Source organism: Acanthochromis polyacanthus, chromosome 2 (genome assembly GCF_021347895.1).
Source record: "Acanthochromis polyacanthus isolate Apoly-LR-REF ecotype Palm Island chromosome 2, KAUST_Apoly_ChrSc, whole genome shotgun sequence".
Classification (NCBI taxonomy): Eukaryota; Metazoa; Chordata; class Actinopteri; family Pomacentridae; genus Acanthochromis; species Acanthochromis polyacanthus.
This window is the reverse complement of record NC_067114.1, coordinates 21,055,171-21,074,439: the sequence shown is the minus strand read 5'-3', so window position 1 is coordinate 21,074,439 and position 19,269 is coordinate 21,055,171. Positions and strand designations below refer to the sequence as shown.

The 19,269-nt window shown below is 39.7% G+C and overlaps 2 protein-coding genes across 20 annotated transcripts in view; both read right to left on the bottom strand.

Moving 5' to 3' along the window:
* Nucleotides 1-19,269, bottom strand: part of LOC110959593 (protein mono-ADP-ribosyltransferase PARP6) — a 331,374-nt gene that overhangs the window by 124,461 nt on the left and 187,644 nt on the right. The gene's annotated exons all lie outside the window — the stretch shown is intronic.
* celf6 (CUGBP Elav-like family member 6) overlaps nt 991-19,269 on the bottom strand; it is a 145,235-nt gene continuing 126,956 nt past the window's right edge. For 11 of the 12 annotated variants that reach the window (XM_051938714.1, XM_022206495.2, XM_022206498.2 and 8 more), the window contains 2 exons: nt 15,031-15,180; nt 991-8,529 (listed from right to left, as the gene is read on the bottom strand). In XM_051938714.1, the coding sequence (XP_051794674.1) occupies nt 15,053-15,180 (128 nt within the window). In that variant the 3' untranslated portion in view covers nt 991-8,529; nt 15,031-15,052. Of the gene's footprint in view, nt 8,530-10,898; nt 10,970-15,030; nt 15,181-19,269 lie in introns of all 12 variants that reach the window. The other variant, XR_007937626.1, reaches the window with a different exon arrangement.

Genomic DNA, 19,269 nt, shown 5'->3' with positions numbered 1-19,269 from the left:
CTCGGCACGGGAGTCAACATGTGAATAGCCAAGAGTTAGTGCCCCAACTGGCCACTCTTTGCCTTTTTATCGCCTGCAGATTTAGCAACCATAAATTTGTTTCCACACCAATGCTACCACACAGATGCACCGGAGAGACCCATAAACAAAAAATGATGTTCGGTGGCTTGGGATGGTTTGGTCATTGATGTTCCCCAGGGTGTCATACTCTATTCTGGGAACAATTACTGTCACCGAGTTTTGATGTTTTCCTTCTGCTGTGATGGACAGTTGTGGCTGCTGGAAATGGTTGAACCATGTTGATCTGTAAAGAAACAAGTTAAATTATCTTACCCATTGTCCACATGGGGTTCGAGATAGTTGTGAGATACAGTATTGTGTGGCATTGTCCTTCCAGTGTGATAGGTTTGTGGCAACTGGTGACTTCTGGAAGACTCTGAGGGTTAATGAGGAGGATGTGGCTGTGGGCCATAAAAAGGATACTGGCCATAGGCTTCAATGTGACCTGACCCTGCTTACTATAAAGTCTGCGTCAATAAAGCGCAGCATGAAGAAACGCTCTGATTAATTGATTGACCTCCCGCTTCTTATTCACAGACGATAACGACAGCACCCACTGCACCTGGTCTTGTTATGACTGTAACACCTCCACAAGACCTGAATATCCATTTCCCTTTAATCAATTCACAATTTATTCCCCTCCCTCTTCCAATCTCCCTTCCATTTATTATGCATTATTCGCCCTTTTCAAACAATTTTCTACTAACCGTCTCATCTAATTTGGTATTCGGATATGGTTAGCACTGTTAGCTCAATTAATACAATGACATGTCCTAAATGCATTCTCTTCACAATCCAAATGACAAGAGGACAGCCAACACTTCACGTCTTTGCAAACGGGGTCATGCATGCACGCAATGGTAGATCCAAACTTTTAGGGTTTATTTAATCAGGTTGTGCGAATAGATAAAAAGGACAAAACAGGCTCAATCTTCTACAGGACTGTGCTTTATTTTAGTCTAAGCAGAATATAATGAACTAGAGAACTACAGAGTTCAGGAGCACTATGGGAGATATCATCCCGAATCAGGGAAACGGACCCGAGCCAACGCTAATTCAAATTACATCTCTGTTTCAAATAAAATTCAGTTTGTTCAAGTCAAATAATAAAAGAAATGATTATTCCATACATTATGAATTTAAATACCTAAATATATTATGACAAATTAATTTTGCATGAAGACAAATGAAGACAGTGAGATCAGATAGTAAAGCTGGGAATGTAATGATTCATGATACAAAGATGCATGGTTCAAAATTATCTATGACTAAATGTGAACACTTTAAAGGCTCTCATTGGATGCTTGATTGAAGCAAACTGCTCAGTTAGCTGAGTTTGTTTACATTTTGGTCCTTGTAACCAATGGAAATGGAGGTGGATGACCACATCCTTGTTTGTGTCAGAATGGGCTTGAGGCAAAACTGACTCTGGCAACGTGTTTGCTTTAAAGAGCATTTGGCATCCCCAGAATACAGTGTGTCCGACCACTGTTCACAGGTAGTACTGTCAGAGAGACCAGGCAGGGTTTAAGGCAGAATTCCCTCCTCACATGAACAAACCAACCTGACTGGAGTAAAGAAATGTCTCGCTATCTACTACCTCAGTAGCTGGAGTCGCATTAGATAACAAACTGTGGAAGAAAGGTCCCATAGAAAGGAACAGAAAAATGGAAACTCAGAGATATGTCAATGATGAACATTTCAAAAAAGGAAGTACATAAAGAGAAGAGCATTACATTAAACCAACCATGGCTTAAAGACAATTAGATATGACAGCATAGGTCCCAAAACCAATCTGATGGCAAAGTTAGATTTTTTTCTCTTTTTTTCTCAAAACAACAAAAGGCCTCAAATAAGATTCTTTTTGAACATGCAATGCGGATCCATTTGAACTCAGTTGTGCAATGGACTCTTTCTTTTTTTCTGAATCCACATGACCAGTACCATCAGTCATCCTTTTACAGTGCAGTTTGTTAATTCTTGGATTGATTTAAGAGCTTTCAGTGAGCAAAATCTCTTTGAACTTGCCCATCCACAAGGGAATTCACACAGGGATTGTGCAACCAAAAAAAATGAAGGAAAGAAGAAAAATGATCAAAGCATATCTGAATAAACCTCATGACAATGGGTCTATCCCAGCTTCAGCCGATAATAGCAAAACAAAAGAGAGAAAATAAAGTACCATTTACCAACATGAGTATAAAAATCCCATTTTTGAACATCAGTGCTTCACTGTACAAGAAATAAAATCATTTTATCTTCTGTTTTTGATAAATTATTTCATAGGTTCCTTTTCTTAGTTTCACTGAAATATATTAACTATTCTTTTATTTTATTTTTTATTTTTTTAAACGATTGAACATGATCTATTGTACGGCCTATAAAGAATGTTGAACAGAATTGAAAAATAAGCTATAATTTATGTACACGTGTAATGCAGCTGTGTGGTCAGGAGAGCAGTGGCAGATTGGGTCAAGCACGCAGGGGGTTCTGCTGGGATCTACAATAATTGCTCTCTTGTTTGTCCCTTTCCTCCAATCTCAGCCTAACCATGTACATACAGTTTCAACCGTGTGCATTAAATGTTTGATTCTAAAATGATTTATGTACATGTTGAACAAACTGTTACCTGGAATTTCATTTTGTAAAACTAGCTTCTTTAAAAGCTGTAAAGCCTGAACTTCCACTTCCCAAGAATCTGAAAAAAATGTGATGGTGGCTGATGCTTTCTTTTTTCTTCTTCTTTTTTTTTTCTTTTCTCACTGTCAGGCGGAAAGCATGCAGATGGATGAACTCTACTGTCACTGTCATATCTGTTCATCAGCCCCAATTGGACTAATCCAATTACCGCATAGGCGATCTTTCTTCTGTCAGAAAAATCATGACATGTCGGTGTACACAGAATCTTAATTAACGGATCACTTCGTGGCCGTGGCTTAGGTTTGACACTAAGTCAAATACTCTCTAAGCCTTGGTCCGACGCTTAGGGTTGTAGGATGCATGTTCACAGCCCAAACCTAAGGGGCTTAAAAGGACTAAAACTCTCCTAAATCCCTGCACTGCTGTGGATACATTTTATAGTGACATCATTGTCCCACAGAGTTGGGCTTCTCAACACAAGTTGCTGTACAACCTTCCTCCGTTTTCATATTTTATAGGCTATTTACATTAAGGAATTAAAAAAAAGTCTTTGTCTTCATTACTCTGCCGTGTTGCTAAACATAATTGCACACCTCCAGCAGTTCATTATGCATTGTCGGTGGAAAATGGCATCTTTTCTCATTTCTTTGTTTCTCTTGGAATCGGATGATGAGGCTAAAAATCCAACGCACGATTTATGTGGTTTATCAGCCCTTCTGCTGGCTCAGCACTGTCCACGATGGGATGCAATCGTACTGCTCCTACTGCCATATTTATCAACTCGACCTCCTTCGGGATCAGGGGTAAGGCAAGGCTCTGAACCTCTCCACTAATCATGACATCATAGTGCCTGATGCCCTGAGTATTGGGACTGATTTTGTGGAGTTTCAGTTTAGCACACAGCACCCCCACCACCCAGTGCCTATTTCCACCATTTCCACCACCACCTTTTTCTATACAAAATCCCATTTCCATAGCAAAACCCTTTCTGTGCTAAAGTGAGATGACGGAAAAGCTCCCTCCCAAAGCAGCTATTAAATGAGAGGCATTAATTTCTTCCCTCCTGTCCAACAGGTTCCTTTAATTATCTCTCCACTTTCAGTCAATTACATTTCACTTCCTTTCCTTGACAATCACTGCTATTTTAGGGTGAGTGTTATGCACCCAGGGGGTTGGAGATTCATGCTCTAGCAGTCCTCTGCTCTCTCCTGCTATTGGCTGGGACCATCTAAGGATACATGCTCCTCTGGAGGACAGACGTTGTGAGCGGTGGTGTAGTGGTAACTGAGGAAATGGGTATACTGTGTGTATATATTCCCAATTTCTGAGTGAGTACATGCATCAGTGGTTGAGCAGCAAAGGTTGTAAATGCTCAATGAGGAATAACGGAGCATACTCAAGTATGCCTTAAGTTCACCACTCACTGTGATATGCTAAATAAAGGCAGTGCAATTTGGCCACACAGAAGAGAAGCTGTATGCTTTTTGAGCTCTGTGCAATTTTTCACGTCCTCATAATGTTTCAACTAGCATGGTAAATATTATATTCTCACAATTAATTAGATTCATACTAATTCCTTTAGGCAAAAAATGCCAAGTTACATTTTCACTATGTAAATTCGAGGGCAAATATCAAATCACAGTTTGGCAACAGCTTGGTGAGTGCCCGCTGGGTTGACATTTGTCGGTGCTCTTAGAGGTGAAACATAGCCTGGACTAAAAACCAGACCACACTGAGGCTAAGGGCAAAGCAGGCAGAGAACCTTTAAATAAATGTGTAATGAGAATATCTAAAAACAAACTTTTTCTCATTTCGGTAGTTGCAGCACATGTTTCACAGCTATTTCTGCCTTTAACGCACGTCATTTCAGCAACATTCTCCCCTGGGTGTAAAAGTAATAGGAGCACCCTTGTTAAAAGTGTTGAAGTGCTGATTTCACATTGCCTAATTTGGCTCTGGCATAGCAGAGATGCTACATGAACACTGCACTGTTAGCCAAGCAGACAGCATGATACTAGGCTAGACTGGGTTTTGGCTCACTGGGGACTCAACCTGCCATCAGTAGTGGGAACTAGTACAGCATCTGGTATAAGACAGATAAGATCAGATGAGCAGGCAGGCAGGGTTCATGTTGCAGAATGTATTCTAGACATGACCAAGACAAGCACAGGAAATTTCGTTGCTCACGGAACATTAGATTCCTCATTGATTAGTTCAGCTTCACATAAATAATGAGCACAAACGGTTTGTAGAACATGGCTTTGTTTTGACCCACTTCACAAATTAATTCATGAAGCTTCCTGCATTTCCACCATATGTCAAATCAGGGCCAGAGGAAGGAGAGCTGGGTTTTACTTTAAATGCATTCAGAGGCAATAAAAAAAACAAAAAACTTGTCATTTGATGGGCATCATTTTGAATCTGAAGAACTACTGTGCTTCACTTATTTTTTCCTTTAGTGGTGAACAACGCTGTGCTTTGCAGGAGTCGCAGCAGGGATGCAGGCAAGAGAAAGAAGTGTGAGCAAGTTATTTTGTAAAAAAAAATGGTGACCTCTGTGGTTGACTGCTGAGATACAATTTTGCTGCTGAAAAAAGACACACAATAACGCAGCAGCTGCTTCAACAGAATAGAGCATTTCCCGCAAAATTGTTGGTTTCGACCCCATTTTAAGCAACTATTGCTCCAACATTTGTGGTACAGAGAAAAACGAAATACATTTTGCTGTCAACCCTATTCCTTTAGTTTTTGGTAATGTGGATCGACTCTGCAATATTAACAACTTGCTATGATATGGAAGGTTTTATTCCACATCCTCCGTTGGCTCTTCGGGTAAATTCGACTGTATTATTGGTGCCAGGTCAGCTGTCAGCAGCCTTGCCAGGGAGTAGGCACAAACATAATTCTCTCTAATCTTCCTTCTGTCATCCATGTGCATGCAGGGGACCATCTCTCCCGTCATTTGGTCCAAGTGATTATCCCGGTGATTTTTCACTTGGTTGCTGCTAATGTATAGAGGCTCATGATTACAGTGTGATTAGAGGGAAAGGTGAAATAGCATGTCTAATATGGTGCAGGAGATAATTGAAGGGTAGTGAGCACAGACATTAGCCAGGTTCGAAAATGCTGTTCCGAGGGGAGAGCCGCTGAACAGTTTTGCTGTGGTTTTGGAAAGGCTTTGCTGATCTTGGCACAGGGGGGAAGATAGGCAGTACATGGCATGCTCATATCAAGGAATGAAATCAAGACGTTCATCTTATCTAAATGACAAAGGCAGTACATTAAAAACTCTTGAATCTGCTGGCACTTTTTTTTTTTTATCAGTTTTACCTTCAGTAAATTGGAACACTTCGGGTTTGCTTTTTTGCTTTAGGCGAGAAAGAGGGAGGTGACGGCACAGAGAAGAGTCTCAGTAGTAAACATAAACTGAATGGATCGGTGCCTAAAGTACTAAACTGCAATCTCAATTAACCCCTAAACCCTGATCTTTGAAAGCACATAGCACAGATCTATCATGTTTGTCACCGGGAGCTTGATTACAGCTTCTAATTTTATCGGTTCAATCATTGGGCATCAACGTAGATGCATCAGTGTAAAGGATGTGATGCTGAGTTGTTGACTTCCTCTCTTCTGCCTGCTCTCTCCCTCCTTCTTGCCTAGTCCTGCCTCTTACTGCCAGCTGTCTGTGCTCAGAAGGCTGGTGTACGGATGTGAGCTGGTGTTCGGCGGAGAAAATTGGGAAGTGCTCATAGTGACTGAAACAGCATTGCTCCTCCCTCTAGACTCACTCCAAACATATTGATCTGGTTTTAGAGACGAGGCTGTTTCCAGAGCTCTATAACAGTCAAAATAAAGGCTACAGAACTCTAAATCAAGACATGACAGTGCTGTAGTGCTTTACTCTGCCTTGCTTGACATCAGTGTCAGTGAAGCTACAGGCAAATGATGAATGATGGTTAAGAGTGACTGTTGGAATTAATTTAGATATAACCTGTTTAAGCAGTAGCTTTTTTTCCCCCATAGGCTTTTTGTATTATAGATGAAGAAAGCAGGTCAGGGAAAATGTTAACAGTGGAATTTACATTATATTTGACAGAGTGAAATGAGCTCTAAAAGCCTGCACTCCTTTGCCATCAATGCAGTAAATTAAATTTGTCTTCAGAAAAATGTTTGTTTTTTATCTGCCTAGAGACACGATGATTTTTTTTTCTTAGTCTGAAGTTTTGCAGCGGCTCCAGTGGACACATGCATCCTTGGTTAGTTTTGTTGAAGGAATTCCAACACCAGAAGGGCCAATTCGTTTCAACACTGAGTTCATTCTGCTGGCAGTTTCAGTAGCTGTCGCCTTACTCTTCCTCCCCGACTTACTGTTCCCTTCGTCATCTTCAATTTGTCTTTCAACCATTTCTTTTTTTTTGACAATTTGTGGCTTCACAATTCAGACTTCATGTTGCAATACAAAAAGGTCAAGAAAAAAACAGAAAAAAACAAACAAACAGAAGACACCCCATGTCCATTTTACTTGGTCTTTACAGTGGATTGTCGCTTGAACACAAAGGCTAGCGAGAAGCCTTAAACATCTGCACCCTGTCCAGCACAGACATCTTTAAGTTCAGTCTTTTTTTTTTCTCTTGTCATTCTTTTTTTTCCCCGTCCAGAACAGTCTGTTGATAGCTGTCAGAGAGTGCAGTGACTTGTACATCATGATGAGCGAAATATCCAGTGGCTGACACCTTAACATCCAAGAGAAAGAGACTTGTTGCGTACAGGGGCAGATGAATGTTCCCCCTTCCCCCTTTGCCCCCTTTTCATTACGACTTCAAGTATTTTTTTAAACAACAGCAAAAGTTAGCAAATCTACATTTTTTTTTAATCTAGTCTACTTTACTATTCTACAACCTGGTGCTAAATCAGCATCCAGAGCAAAAGATCAGCCCCTATACTACGATTCCATGTCTTTTTTATACATTATTTCCATTTTCTTTTATTCGTACTTACAGTAGGCCACTGGATATTGATTTAATGATTTTTTTTTTGACTACGAGTAAATTGTAATACTTGCAGCTACAAGGTATGAGTTTTTAAATATATATTTATATATTTATATATTTATATTCTTTTAAAAAGCGTTTAGTCCTTTGGTCCCTATTTCCTAAGGAATGATGCATGTAAATTATCCTGGATTCTCCACTTGTCTCCTCTTCTTCTTGTTTTCTTCTTCGATCCAGAGCTTGCCCTGTCACAGAGCACAACACCTGTGTAGGCACAAAAACCAAAATGGCAGCAGGCTGGTGTGTGTGTTTGTGTGTATTCGTGTGTGTGTGCGCGCGCACACGCATGAGTTTGCTTCAGTACTTGTGTTGGCATTTGCACGTATTTATACATGTACAAAGTAAGTTTTTTTTTTTTTTCATTTTTTAAAATGTAGCTTCTTTAAATGTGTATGTTTGGTTTGTTTTCTGTGTTATGTGTTTATCTATATCCTGTGTCAGTATGCATGCTTTGAGCATAATGAGTCTATAAAGGTTTTTTTTCCCATCATGTCTAAAAAACAGCAGCAAAAAGTTGGTCTCTGCAAAAAATCTTCTTCCACAGACGCCAAAGCAAAACAGGGAAAAAAGAGGCATTTGCGAAGAAAGAACAACAAAAATAAAATAAATAAAAAAAAAAAAAAAACAACAACTCTGGGATCCTCCTCTCAGTCACCCAATCTTTCTGCGGCTTTCCAGCAGGATCAAGGGACCACCCTTCCTTCATGATATGTAGCAGAGCAAGAAGTCTTTGTACTTTTACTGCACTTGTGGAAATAAGGTGTTGTGGCCCTTCATCCTGTGACACAGAGAGAGAGAGAGAGTGGGGAGAGAAAGAGACGGGAGAATAAGGAGAGTGGATTCAGTGAGGCTGCGGCAAACATGCTCAGGGTTGCTGGCTCCTGGTTATCACACAGACTGACAGGCACAGCCAACAGCATGAGAAACAGACGGGGAAGAGAGAAAAAAAAAAGAGGAGTGTGTCAATCACAACCAGAAATAAGTGGGCTAGAGGTGGGGTGGAAGATTTGTGTTTTAACCATATGGAACAGACATCTACACTGTGACAGCACTAATCCAACGAAGGCCTAATTTAAACCGACTACATCTCTCTGCATGAAAAAAGAAAAATCTTGTCTGAGATGTCGCTGTCAGTCATCTTTTTTGTTAATTCATTACAAACAAACTACAAAAGGACAAGAATGAAACATGACGAAAACAAGACAAGTGTGTCCGAGTGTTAAATTAGTGTAATAATTAAAATGAAAGAAAAAACTGGTTGTCCAGTGTGGTGGGGAAAAAAAAGTACATAATTCAAGAAATAGCCTCTAATTAGGATACCATAAAAAGCCAACCTAGCATCTTCCCTGCCTTTGTGTTCACTTGATATGTTACACTGTTAATAAACGCGTCCGTGCTGTCAAGCTTGGAATATAAAAGATCGAGTTTACAGCCTATCATCTCTAATATGTTGTGAGCTGTGATGTGGGTGAAGAAAGGCTATGAAATCACAGCAAATCACTCTCTGGGAGTGAACATGAAAGGGTCTGACTTTGTGACGGGAACACGCGCCCAGACGCTCTTTGTTCTACCTTTCCATTCCTGTAAATGAGCTTGTTACCATTTCATAATAGATCTGCTTTTTAGACGGGGGAGCAGAGATTCAAACTTATTTCTTATGTGTGCCAAAGCGAGCCCAGCCATTAGCCACATAAAGCACTAACAGTCCCGATTACAGATGCCCTCTTTTAAAAGCCACTAGCAATTCTCCTTATGCATGTACCACAGAAAAAAAGAAACACACAGTGGCTATCAAATTCTATTTTTCCCCCCCAAGTAAACAGCCTCTTTGAAAACCTCACATCTATTTCACCTACCAACTTTGTCATACAATAGAATTTATATTATCTCCCCCCCGACAAGCTTTGAGCCCCAACGTTATGCCCCACCACCCTCCACCCCACACTGCCACCTACTTCGATGGCTCCATTAAAGACACCTGGCAGTTAAGGGGAATAGTTGAAGTGAGAAAAACCTTTTCCCTCCTGGCTTGCCCTGCTAGACACCCCCCTGAGTTCATTGGATAGACTATGGGAGGGAAAGTCGCCTGCAGAGCTTCTAAAAGAATAGGGCAGTACGAGTTAGATGAAAATGACTAACTCTAATCAGGTTTAGCCTGGAGGGTTAGCAACAAACTCACTTGCAAAGAAAGGACCTTTTTCACTGTGAAGCTGCCTTTTCTTTTAACAGATTGAGCAACAATTATCTCACATACAAGCAGCAAAAACATAAGATCTCATTTATCCGGTGGCATAATCCAACTGAAAATACAAAAGATGACAGGCCGCAAATACTCATCCAAGGCTTTTGTGTTGGATTCTATTTTCTGCCCCTTGCTTACACATCTATATGTGTATAGCATGTCAGTACGGTGGACGGATTTTGGCCGTGTGGGTCTGTAGCGCTGCCTGCAGCTCTTCTATCACCATGTAATTGGTTTGCACCCTCATAAATAAATAAATGGGAAGTGATTCTCATGTTAGGCAAACAAAACAATCTTGCAGAAGTACTCCCTGTGCAGATGGAATCCACGGAGAAGTGGAGTGTCAACATTTGCCTGTGCTCTCTGTGTGAACGTTGGAGATTTAATTGGCTACACAAACATAGGGTCATCTTGGCCATCTCTCAGCTAAACAGCTGTCGATCGGAGGGAGAAAAAGGTCCTTTTTGCAAAGACGCAGACTTTAATAAAAATAAGAAAAAACTAAAATCTGAGTTTGCTAGAAGAAAAGCACTGTTGATGTGAATGTGAAGAAGTAGAGAAATAGAAAGTACAGTACATTCATACACATGAACCCCACAAGAGAAAGTAAAACATCACAAGGGCACACGGTACAATAGCACAAAGGGTTAAAGGCCACTTCCAGTTATAATCAACCAACCAGTCAACACGTCAGTACAGGTACCAGCCAAGAACGGCATCGATTACTGCACTCCACAAACTGCCAATATACAATATACAGTATATATAAATATATATATAAAAGGAGGGCAGAATATAAAGAGATAGAGTTCAGAGATATCAATCAACTCCACGTCATGCAACGCAGTCACAGTCCCACCACATGACGTCATCCAAAAGAAAATGACACCATGGGTTCAACTTACAGCTGTGGGAACTTGGCCCCATGACAGGTGTAGGGGGGTGTGTGGCTATAGCGGAGAAAGGCCACCTCACACTGTGATTGGCCGTATCAGGTTGCCAGGTTGGTGGGGGTGCAAAAGAAGGAAAAAAACAGTGGGATTTTCTTTTCCTTAAGTCAGAATTCAAAGCACCCTTTCCATATTTGTTCCACACTCTCACTTATTCTGCCTGACAAATCAAATGAGGTTATTATGGTTATTACCATAAAACTGAAAAAAAAGACAAGTGAAACAGAAATAACAGAACAAATAATCTTCAACACAGCACAGAAAAAGGCTCTTTCTGTGCTCCAGTGTGGTGGTGAAATATTCTCAGGCTGACAACATTTGCAGGTTAAAAGGTTGAATTGATGTTTTTTATATTCACAAAGATAACCCTTATGGCAGAAATGCATATTTCAGAAACTTGTCCTGTCTACAGTAATTGGATTTGCCTTGCATTGTTTGCTATGAGGGTGGCCGTACAGTGAGTGCTTCAGCTTTTTTGCATTAAGTTTATCTTTAAGACACAGAACGCAATTTCAGAGTAGCAGGGCTCCTGAGACCAGCCGAAGAGAATGCTGTCTGATCGTGTTTTTAATTCAACTTCAAAGCAAAATTGTCTGTGTTGGAGAGGAAAATAAAGGGGGCTTCTGAAGCTATCTACATATTGAAGTTTTTACCTATAAGGAACAAAAAGGGAAAAAAATCATTCAAGTTTCATCAAAGTTTTCCATCATAATAAAGTAGCTTCGTAAGAATTTAGAAAATGAAACACTTGAACTTCTTTAAGTTGATTGCCCAAGAATTCATTGTATTGCCTGCCACCTTGCATGAATACGTGTGTAATTATTGAAAAGCAAGCAAGTACATTGTTATTTTTTTTCAAATGCATTTAGTTTAAGATTGTTCACAACTTACAGGAATCAATAAATGCGGAGCTGTGGTACACAACTGGCTACAAAAGTCCATTTTTATTTTTTCTTCACTGTTTTCATGGGATTGGTCTCGGTTTTGGTCTATTGGTTTTCCTTAACCCAGCTGCAGAAGTGGTGTAATGACAGAAGAAAAACACAGACATGGACTGAAATGGACTGCAGATGAAGGAAGATATGGATGCGCACACACACACACAAACATGTACTCACACATACACGCACACCTCCTGATTAAGTGACCGAATGTTATTGTGGGAAATGTCTTGGAGGCATTCTGAGTATATCTCAATGACTGTCCTGTCATTCAATGCGGTTGCAGGATAGCTTCCATTTGTGCCTTTTTGATGTGCTAAATCAAATTCACCCCACCCCCTTTCACTTCTCAGTGTGTCTGCTTTGAAAGCCTCTTCTCAATTAGCAGGGCATAGCTCTATTCAAATGCTATCAAGGAACTGATAAAGGGAGCATCTATCATTTGTATTGCATACCACCTTCCATTAATGCCATCCTGTGGCTTTTAAAGTGTCAAATCTAAAACAAACAAATGGTATCACCGCACTTTTATTTATGGAGGAATACAATCCGGGCTTGTGTTATTGTAATGAAATGTTGTCCAGCCAATTGGGTGAAAAGAGCATGCGTCTATATTATTTTCTCACTGGCAGCCGCTGTTTTTAACAGATGGGTGTTGATTATTTGAATCAAGTGTGACACTGAAATTAGTCTGTTGAGTGATGGTGCTACTTTAAGCAAAACGTCTTTATTGTTTTGCTTGGAAGCTCTGACTTTTTAAGGGTCAAAACAAGGAACAGCTGACTAATGAATATATCTGGTGGAAGATAAAATAAGTGGCTACCTATTTGTGGTGACTTTCTCACCGCAAATAGGTAGCCACTTAATGATACACATTTGTAAGATCTCTTATTAGCTCCTGTTGGCGAGAACGTCGCATCAAACAGCCAAAGCACTCCTTAAGTGTGTTATAGCTCTGCACCAGAATTAATCTCACAGGTATCACAGTATTAATGCAGTGTGGCTATAGAAGTGTTAAAGCAGAAACTGCCACACAGCAAAATTCTGTCATGAATGCAGAATAGAAATGTAAAGTACTATTTATTAACACTTAAATATCAGCATCATCGATAGTCATAGATCTGTACTGCTGGGCTACAAGGTAGTAATTACGAAGCAGTTGGAATTTCTTAATCATTTTCATTTCTTTATTTTTTTTCATCAGACTCAGTCATCATGTGATCAGCAACAGGTTTGCGGTTGTAAAGACTCTTGCTAGACAAATGCAGATTACAAGACACAAACTTCTATGTTTATAAGTCCATATTGTTCATATTATCTATCATATAGAATATGCAGTTCATACACTGTTCATATTCATGTTCATACAATGCACTGTTAAAGGATGTTAACAGTTAAAGTGCCGTTGCTACTTGAAGCATTTGAATGGATTCATAAATTTAAAATCCTTACAAGAATACACATTCTGCTGATTTCGCGAAGACTGAACACGAATAAGCACCAAAGTGCAAAATGTATTAGTAATTCACACATTTCTAAATATGACAGCTACTAATATATGCCATAATCGAGACATCCCTTGTGTGTGCTGGAGTTCTAAGTTACATGAAGAAGCTTTATTGGGTAACACAAGAACATGTCCTCATGCAACATGCCTGTGCTGTTGTATTTGGGAAAATTAACAAACAAAGATTGACAGAGTATGAAAATGGACTGTGATTGTTTTTAGCTGTGAACAGATTGGTGAAGCATCACTTGAACTAACCGATGGCGCTTAGAAGGGTTGGTGCTGTTCTCTGCCATAATATAATCCACTGCAGTTTGTAAGTGCTTATCCATTAGGCATCGTTTTGTAAATTTATTTTTGCAAGCACAAACTTTTCTTGAAACATCACTCGTCACGCTCACTGAAAGTCTAAATCTGCTGCGTGGTATTGTGCATCTCCTCAATGATTTTTCCTGCAAGTCAAGGTTTAGCTTGGATTTTGCTAAGCAGCTGACAGAAATCTAATGCTGAGCTATTTCAGTGGATAAATTATTGCAATCTGGTTTCAGAAATGTGTAGCTTAACAACTAGCATCGATTCCCCACGCTATACCCAGTAGACAGGTAATTATGCACAGCTGGCTATTGATGATGTCATCAATTTCCTCTGGAGCTTCCTGCAGGTACAAATTAGATTAGACAAACCGCAGAAGAAACAAAAACATTTCTGTGCAGGAGGGCAACCTGACAGAAGTCTCCAGAGGCTGTTTCTGTGAAAAGACCCTGTACATTCTAGAAACTAGCGCCCTGGCTCTTTCTCAGTGAATATTTTAAAGACGATCAAACACCTCGACTTGAAATGATACAAGTTTCCTGTCATAGCAAGGCTCATGAGGGAAAAAGTCCGATCTCAATTACAGAAGTAGGTTTTTCTGTAGTTGGATACTTTTAAAACTAAGCTAAGCAAAATTTTGTGGTTTTATTAGTCACACTGATGATCATGTGTGCATTTTAGCAATAAGTATTTTATGCAGTGACAGGTGATTTGTATGAGCTGGAATATTGGATATTTGGTTGAGAATATTTTTGTCTTTGCCTACTTTACCCAAAAAAGAGTAGCTGACACATTTGTCATTTGTTTTAAATATGGCAGAAAGAAATTAATAGGACAAATTAAAGAAAAAGAATAGATTTTTTTTAAAAATTGAATTTGCAATCAGTCTTTTTTCATATATATTTATCTATATGTCTCTTTATACCTTTTTGCATGTTTATTTCTCTACAGATAGATATATTTTTTACAATTGCAAATATATAGTATTGCTTTAGAATTAAAAGACCAAAAGTCATTAAATTCACGCTTACATGTCTATATCCATATGTATGCCTTCATCTTTCTGTCTCTCCCTCCAAATGTATTTAATTTCTAAACTAGAAATATACAGTGCTATTATAGAATTGTTTAGATTAAAGACCAAAGGCAATAAACGCCTACTTAGATAATTTTAAGGAGTAATGAGCATTTTGCATAAAAGTTCTATTCAGATTTAAACAGTGAACTCTGAGATTCACATCTACTGTTTTGCACTAACAAACCATGGAAATACATAAATGAGTTTTCCAAGTGGACAGTTTTTAGTATGGCATGGCTGTTACTGTACCTGGATATGGACAGCAGACGAGTCAGTAAGGTCGGTTGGCATCCTTTGGCCGCTTTAGCTGCACCTTCAGCCTCTTCATGCCTATCTGAAAGCCGTTCATGGCCTGGATAGCGGCTTGAGCACTGGACGGGTTATCAAAACTCACAAAGCCTGAAGCAAGAACATAGAACAGGAGAGAGAATAAAAGAAAGAAAAGGAAAAACATATGAAGGACGAAGAATGGGGGGAGATGAGAGAGAAATGGGAAGAAGAGAAAGGGAGAGGGATGGAAATAAGGAAAAAAGACAGGCGAGATGAAAGAAAAGAGAGGGAGAGAAAAGACCCTTTTTAGCTCTCAACAATGACACAACAATAGGTCTTTGTTTTCTCCTTTCAGCAGATTAATTGAAAATCTCTGAATTAAAAAGATTACATAAAATACCACAAAGGCTAATAACACAGATATTAAAAATCAAACGAAGAAGAGCTATTAGAAACCGGGAGTTTAACTTGAGCAGAGAACAAAAAATACAGGAAAAAAAAACATGAAAAGGTGTTCAAAGATTAGAGAGAGAAAAAAGGAGTCTCATGTCGTGTGTGGATTTTTAGAGCAAAGCAGTGTCTGTAAATGTTACCTGAGTATTGTGTGTGTGTGTGTGTGTGTGTGTGTGTGTGTGTGTATAAGTGTATATGTGTGTGTGCGTGTGTATTTCCATGTATGTGTGTGACTGAGCATGTATCCAAGTAAAGAGCAAGGGGCATGGGGGTCGTGACGAGATGCTAGGAGCAAGGTGTGTAGGACGGAGGTGCCTGCTGCTCTGAGTTATCACCTGGGTGTTGAGGCGGAATGAGCCCACAGCTTTCCACACCGGGACTCCTTGCCTGCTCTTATCAGACACCTCTGTGATTGACGGCCGGAATTTTCCGCCTGCCAGCTGATTTGATCACACCGCTATGGGTCCAATTTAATTTGGGGGGAGAGGGCAGGCTTTTGTCAGTGCGGGTGAGATAAGGCTGCTGCTTTTACAAACCCTTTAAACAAACTGAGCAGGGAAGGGCCTGTCAGTTGGTAGTGATCCCCCTCCCAGTCCTACAAACGCACACACTCTCGCACTATCCCTGGCTTTAATGAATCTCCATACCTCACATTTACATCCACATGCCAAAAGGCGATAGGATTCTGGGGGTCAAAGAACAGAGAAAGAGGACGAAAAGTAAATCCAAGAACATTATGACAATCCAACAGCAGTTGATATTTGAACATGGTTCCAGTTTCAGCTATTTCCTTGAGACTAACTGGCTGCTGATGTGTCACAGCTTTGATGCAGCACTCAGTGTGCAGTGCTGAGCAACTGAATACCCCAAACACTACTACTGTTTGAGGTATGGCTCTCATTGCAGCCATCCATATCAGCAGAATGCTGTATGCATTGTATTGCTATGCATTTTTAATAAAAACACATCCAAAGTTATAAACACTGTTGAGTGAGAATCAGGAAAATTCAAGTCAAGGACCAGGTTGAGCAGCTGAAATTACTGCAGTACTGAAGTATCGCATTGCCCCCAGTCAGGTTTATACAAGAATTACAAATGGTGAAGCTGTGCAGTGTGCACTAATGATATCTGGTAATATGAAAACCTTTTCCTGCATTAATGCAGGGGTGGTAGTACTGTATAAGTTATGTAGTGGTTCTCTGCCAAATCTGAGTAGTCAGAAATTGTAATTATAAGATTCCAAACCCTACATCAGATCTTTATTAGATTTTTTTATTGTGCTGATTAGTTTTATTTTTGCAAGTATTGATTACAATTTTGCTTGTCCCTCTATTGCACAGATGTGGTTTAAGTACTGATGACTATTTAAATGCGGTAAATTATCAAATGGTGACTCTGTATTTTAACTATGTAAATGTTTCGATGAGCACCGCTGAAACAAACTAGCAGACTCAACTTTCTTTGACATGATGGTGAGAAAGAAAACAGCCAAACAGCTTGAAAAATATAGAAGTCGAAGAGGAAAGAAGAGCAGGGAAAGGTCTATCCTATTTTCAGAAACCCTTTAGGTAAATTGCATCTCCTTCTATATATTTTTTCTCAGTATCGAAAAAGCAGAGGGCTTCTTTTTTTAGGTGTGTCTCATTCCATTCTCGCAAGACCTTTTGAAATTTATTTTCAAGCTAATTCCAGCTAATTCCACTCAACAAGGTAAGCTTTGATCACTTTTAAAAGTCAATATTGAGTGACTGAATGCAGCGGATTAAGACTAATGTAGTTTCCATTGAGTCTCAGATTAAACTAAACATAGCCACATTCTAGCTTTTTGTCAATGTCTGTAGGTGAATACATTTGACTTACAGATGCTCTATGCATTTCTGTGACTCAATAAAGCATTAGTTGTAATGAGCCTGGTGAAATCAAGCGATTTATAGTAAGACAAAACATAAAAGTGTATCACAACGGATTGCACACGCTACACACTAAACTAAATTAAGTTCGTACAACCTGAATCACTTGTGATTTCTCATCATCTTAATTTTTATAATTGCTTTGAGGGCAAATATTTTTTAAATCCCCAGCTTTTCATCATCTCACCTGTGCAAGTGTTCCAATATAACACTGTGTCACATATTCACATCCATTTTTGTCACACTGCAAATAAACGCACTAAACTAAACAGACATCTGTCTGAGTTGACAGTGATGCATCCCTTAAGAGTGTGCTCCAAATCCTACTCCTGAGTTACACTCTTTATAGCAATATGCTTCGAGTGCTCCTTCAGTGACCTTTTTGTCATATTCAAATTCTCAGACTTCTCTGTAAACACTCGGTTTCAAAGACTGATGTCTGATTATCGTCTCATAAAATCCAAAAATGTACTTTAGTTCACCTGTGCTGCAGAGAAATTAAGCCACAGAGATATTTCTGTTGAAACTTGTGATTAGCCTTGCACACAGTATATAAATTTTGAATTCTTTTAATACTGTTAATAGTATTCACTGTATATTTAGCCTACTGTTCACGCTAAAATGCAATACATTGATTGTTTTTGCATGATGAAGATAAGGTAAAATGTATTTAATAAAAAGAAAAAAATAAAATTGGATTCCTAAATTATGACATGATGCTGTGCAGCTGAAAGGACATTAGGTCTAATGTAAGCATGCTGTAAAAAATGAGATGTTTCAATTTTAGATACATAAATAATCCATCCAAATTGGAATACATGCAGTACTGAGGAAATTTTCTCTTCAGCAGTGTGGTTGCAATTCTTCTGCATTCCTCTTCATTTTTCTACACATGTATACTGTATGTAAATATACATACAGCGTATCTGCACACGTCCATTTTTCCATTAACCACACCGTCGAGGCTAAACTCACATTTTTAAGACGAAGTGCTCCAAGTTCTTGGAGGCCTAATAACCTATTCCCCTTAATGCACAGCATCTTCTGCCTAATTTGTTAATGTCCTACAATAGAGCCCCGGGGCTCCTGCTATAAAAAGGAGGGAGAAATGAGTAAAAAAAAAGAAAAAACACAAAAGAATCATGGGTTAAGTTGCTGTTTTTCAGCTAAGATCTTAATTACTAGCTGTGGAAAATAAGCCGGTGAGACTGATGAGGTCACCGCCCCTTTGTCCTTCCCTCTTGTTGACTGACGGATAGTGATAGCGAGAGGCATATGTTTAGAGGAGAACTCACACAGGGGGGAGAAAGAGGGAGACAGAGAGAGAGAGAGAGACTGTCTGAGATGGACAGAGAGAGAGACAGAGATGAGGGAAGAAGGGGGAGCCTCATAGACTTGTCATGTTGAAGAGAAAGTGAAAGAAACCCAATGTTGGGAGTCTCTCTCTCTCTCTCTGTCTCTCTCTCAGCCTGTCTCCTGGGTGCTGCTGTCCAACTGAATCAACAGCAAGGCCCACACCAGTCTATTATTATCTCTTTAAGTCCATGGATTCCACCTGCACCGCCTCCACCCTGATGAACTGGTGTGCTGTGTGGGAGGCGAGAAGAGGGGAGGGGAAGGGAGGGGTGGTGGGATGCTGCTGGGTTGCTGGAGGATTGTGGGGAGTCTGGGAAAACGCTTTCCTCTCGGGTAAAGGAGGCTGGGAATGGCAGAGAAGAGGAAATTGATACTAATTGTCTCTGGAAAGATGTGAGAGTGAGAGGGTTGTGAATACATGCATGGGGAAAATAACAATGGTTGAAAGATTGTTTGGGTCAGTAGCTCGATGACATGGTGGTGGGTTTGCTTTTTGTGA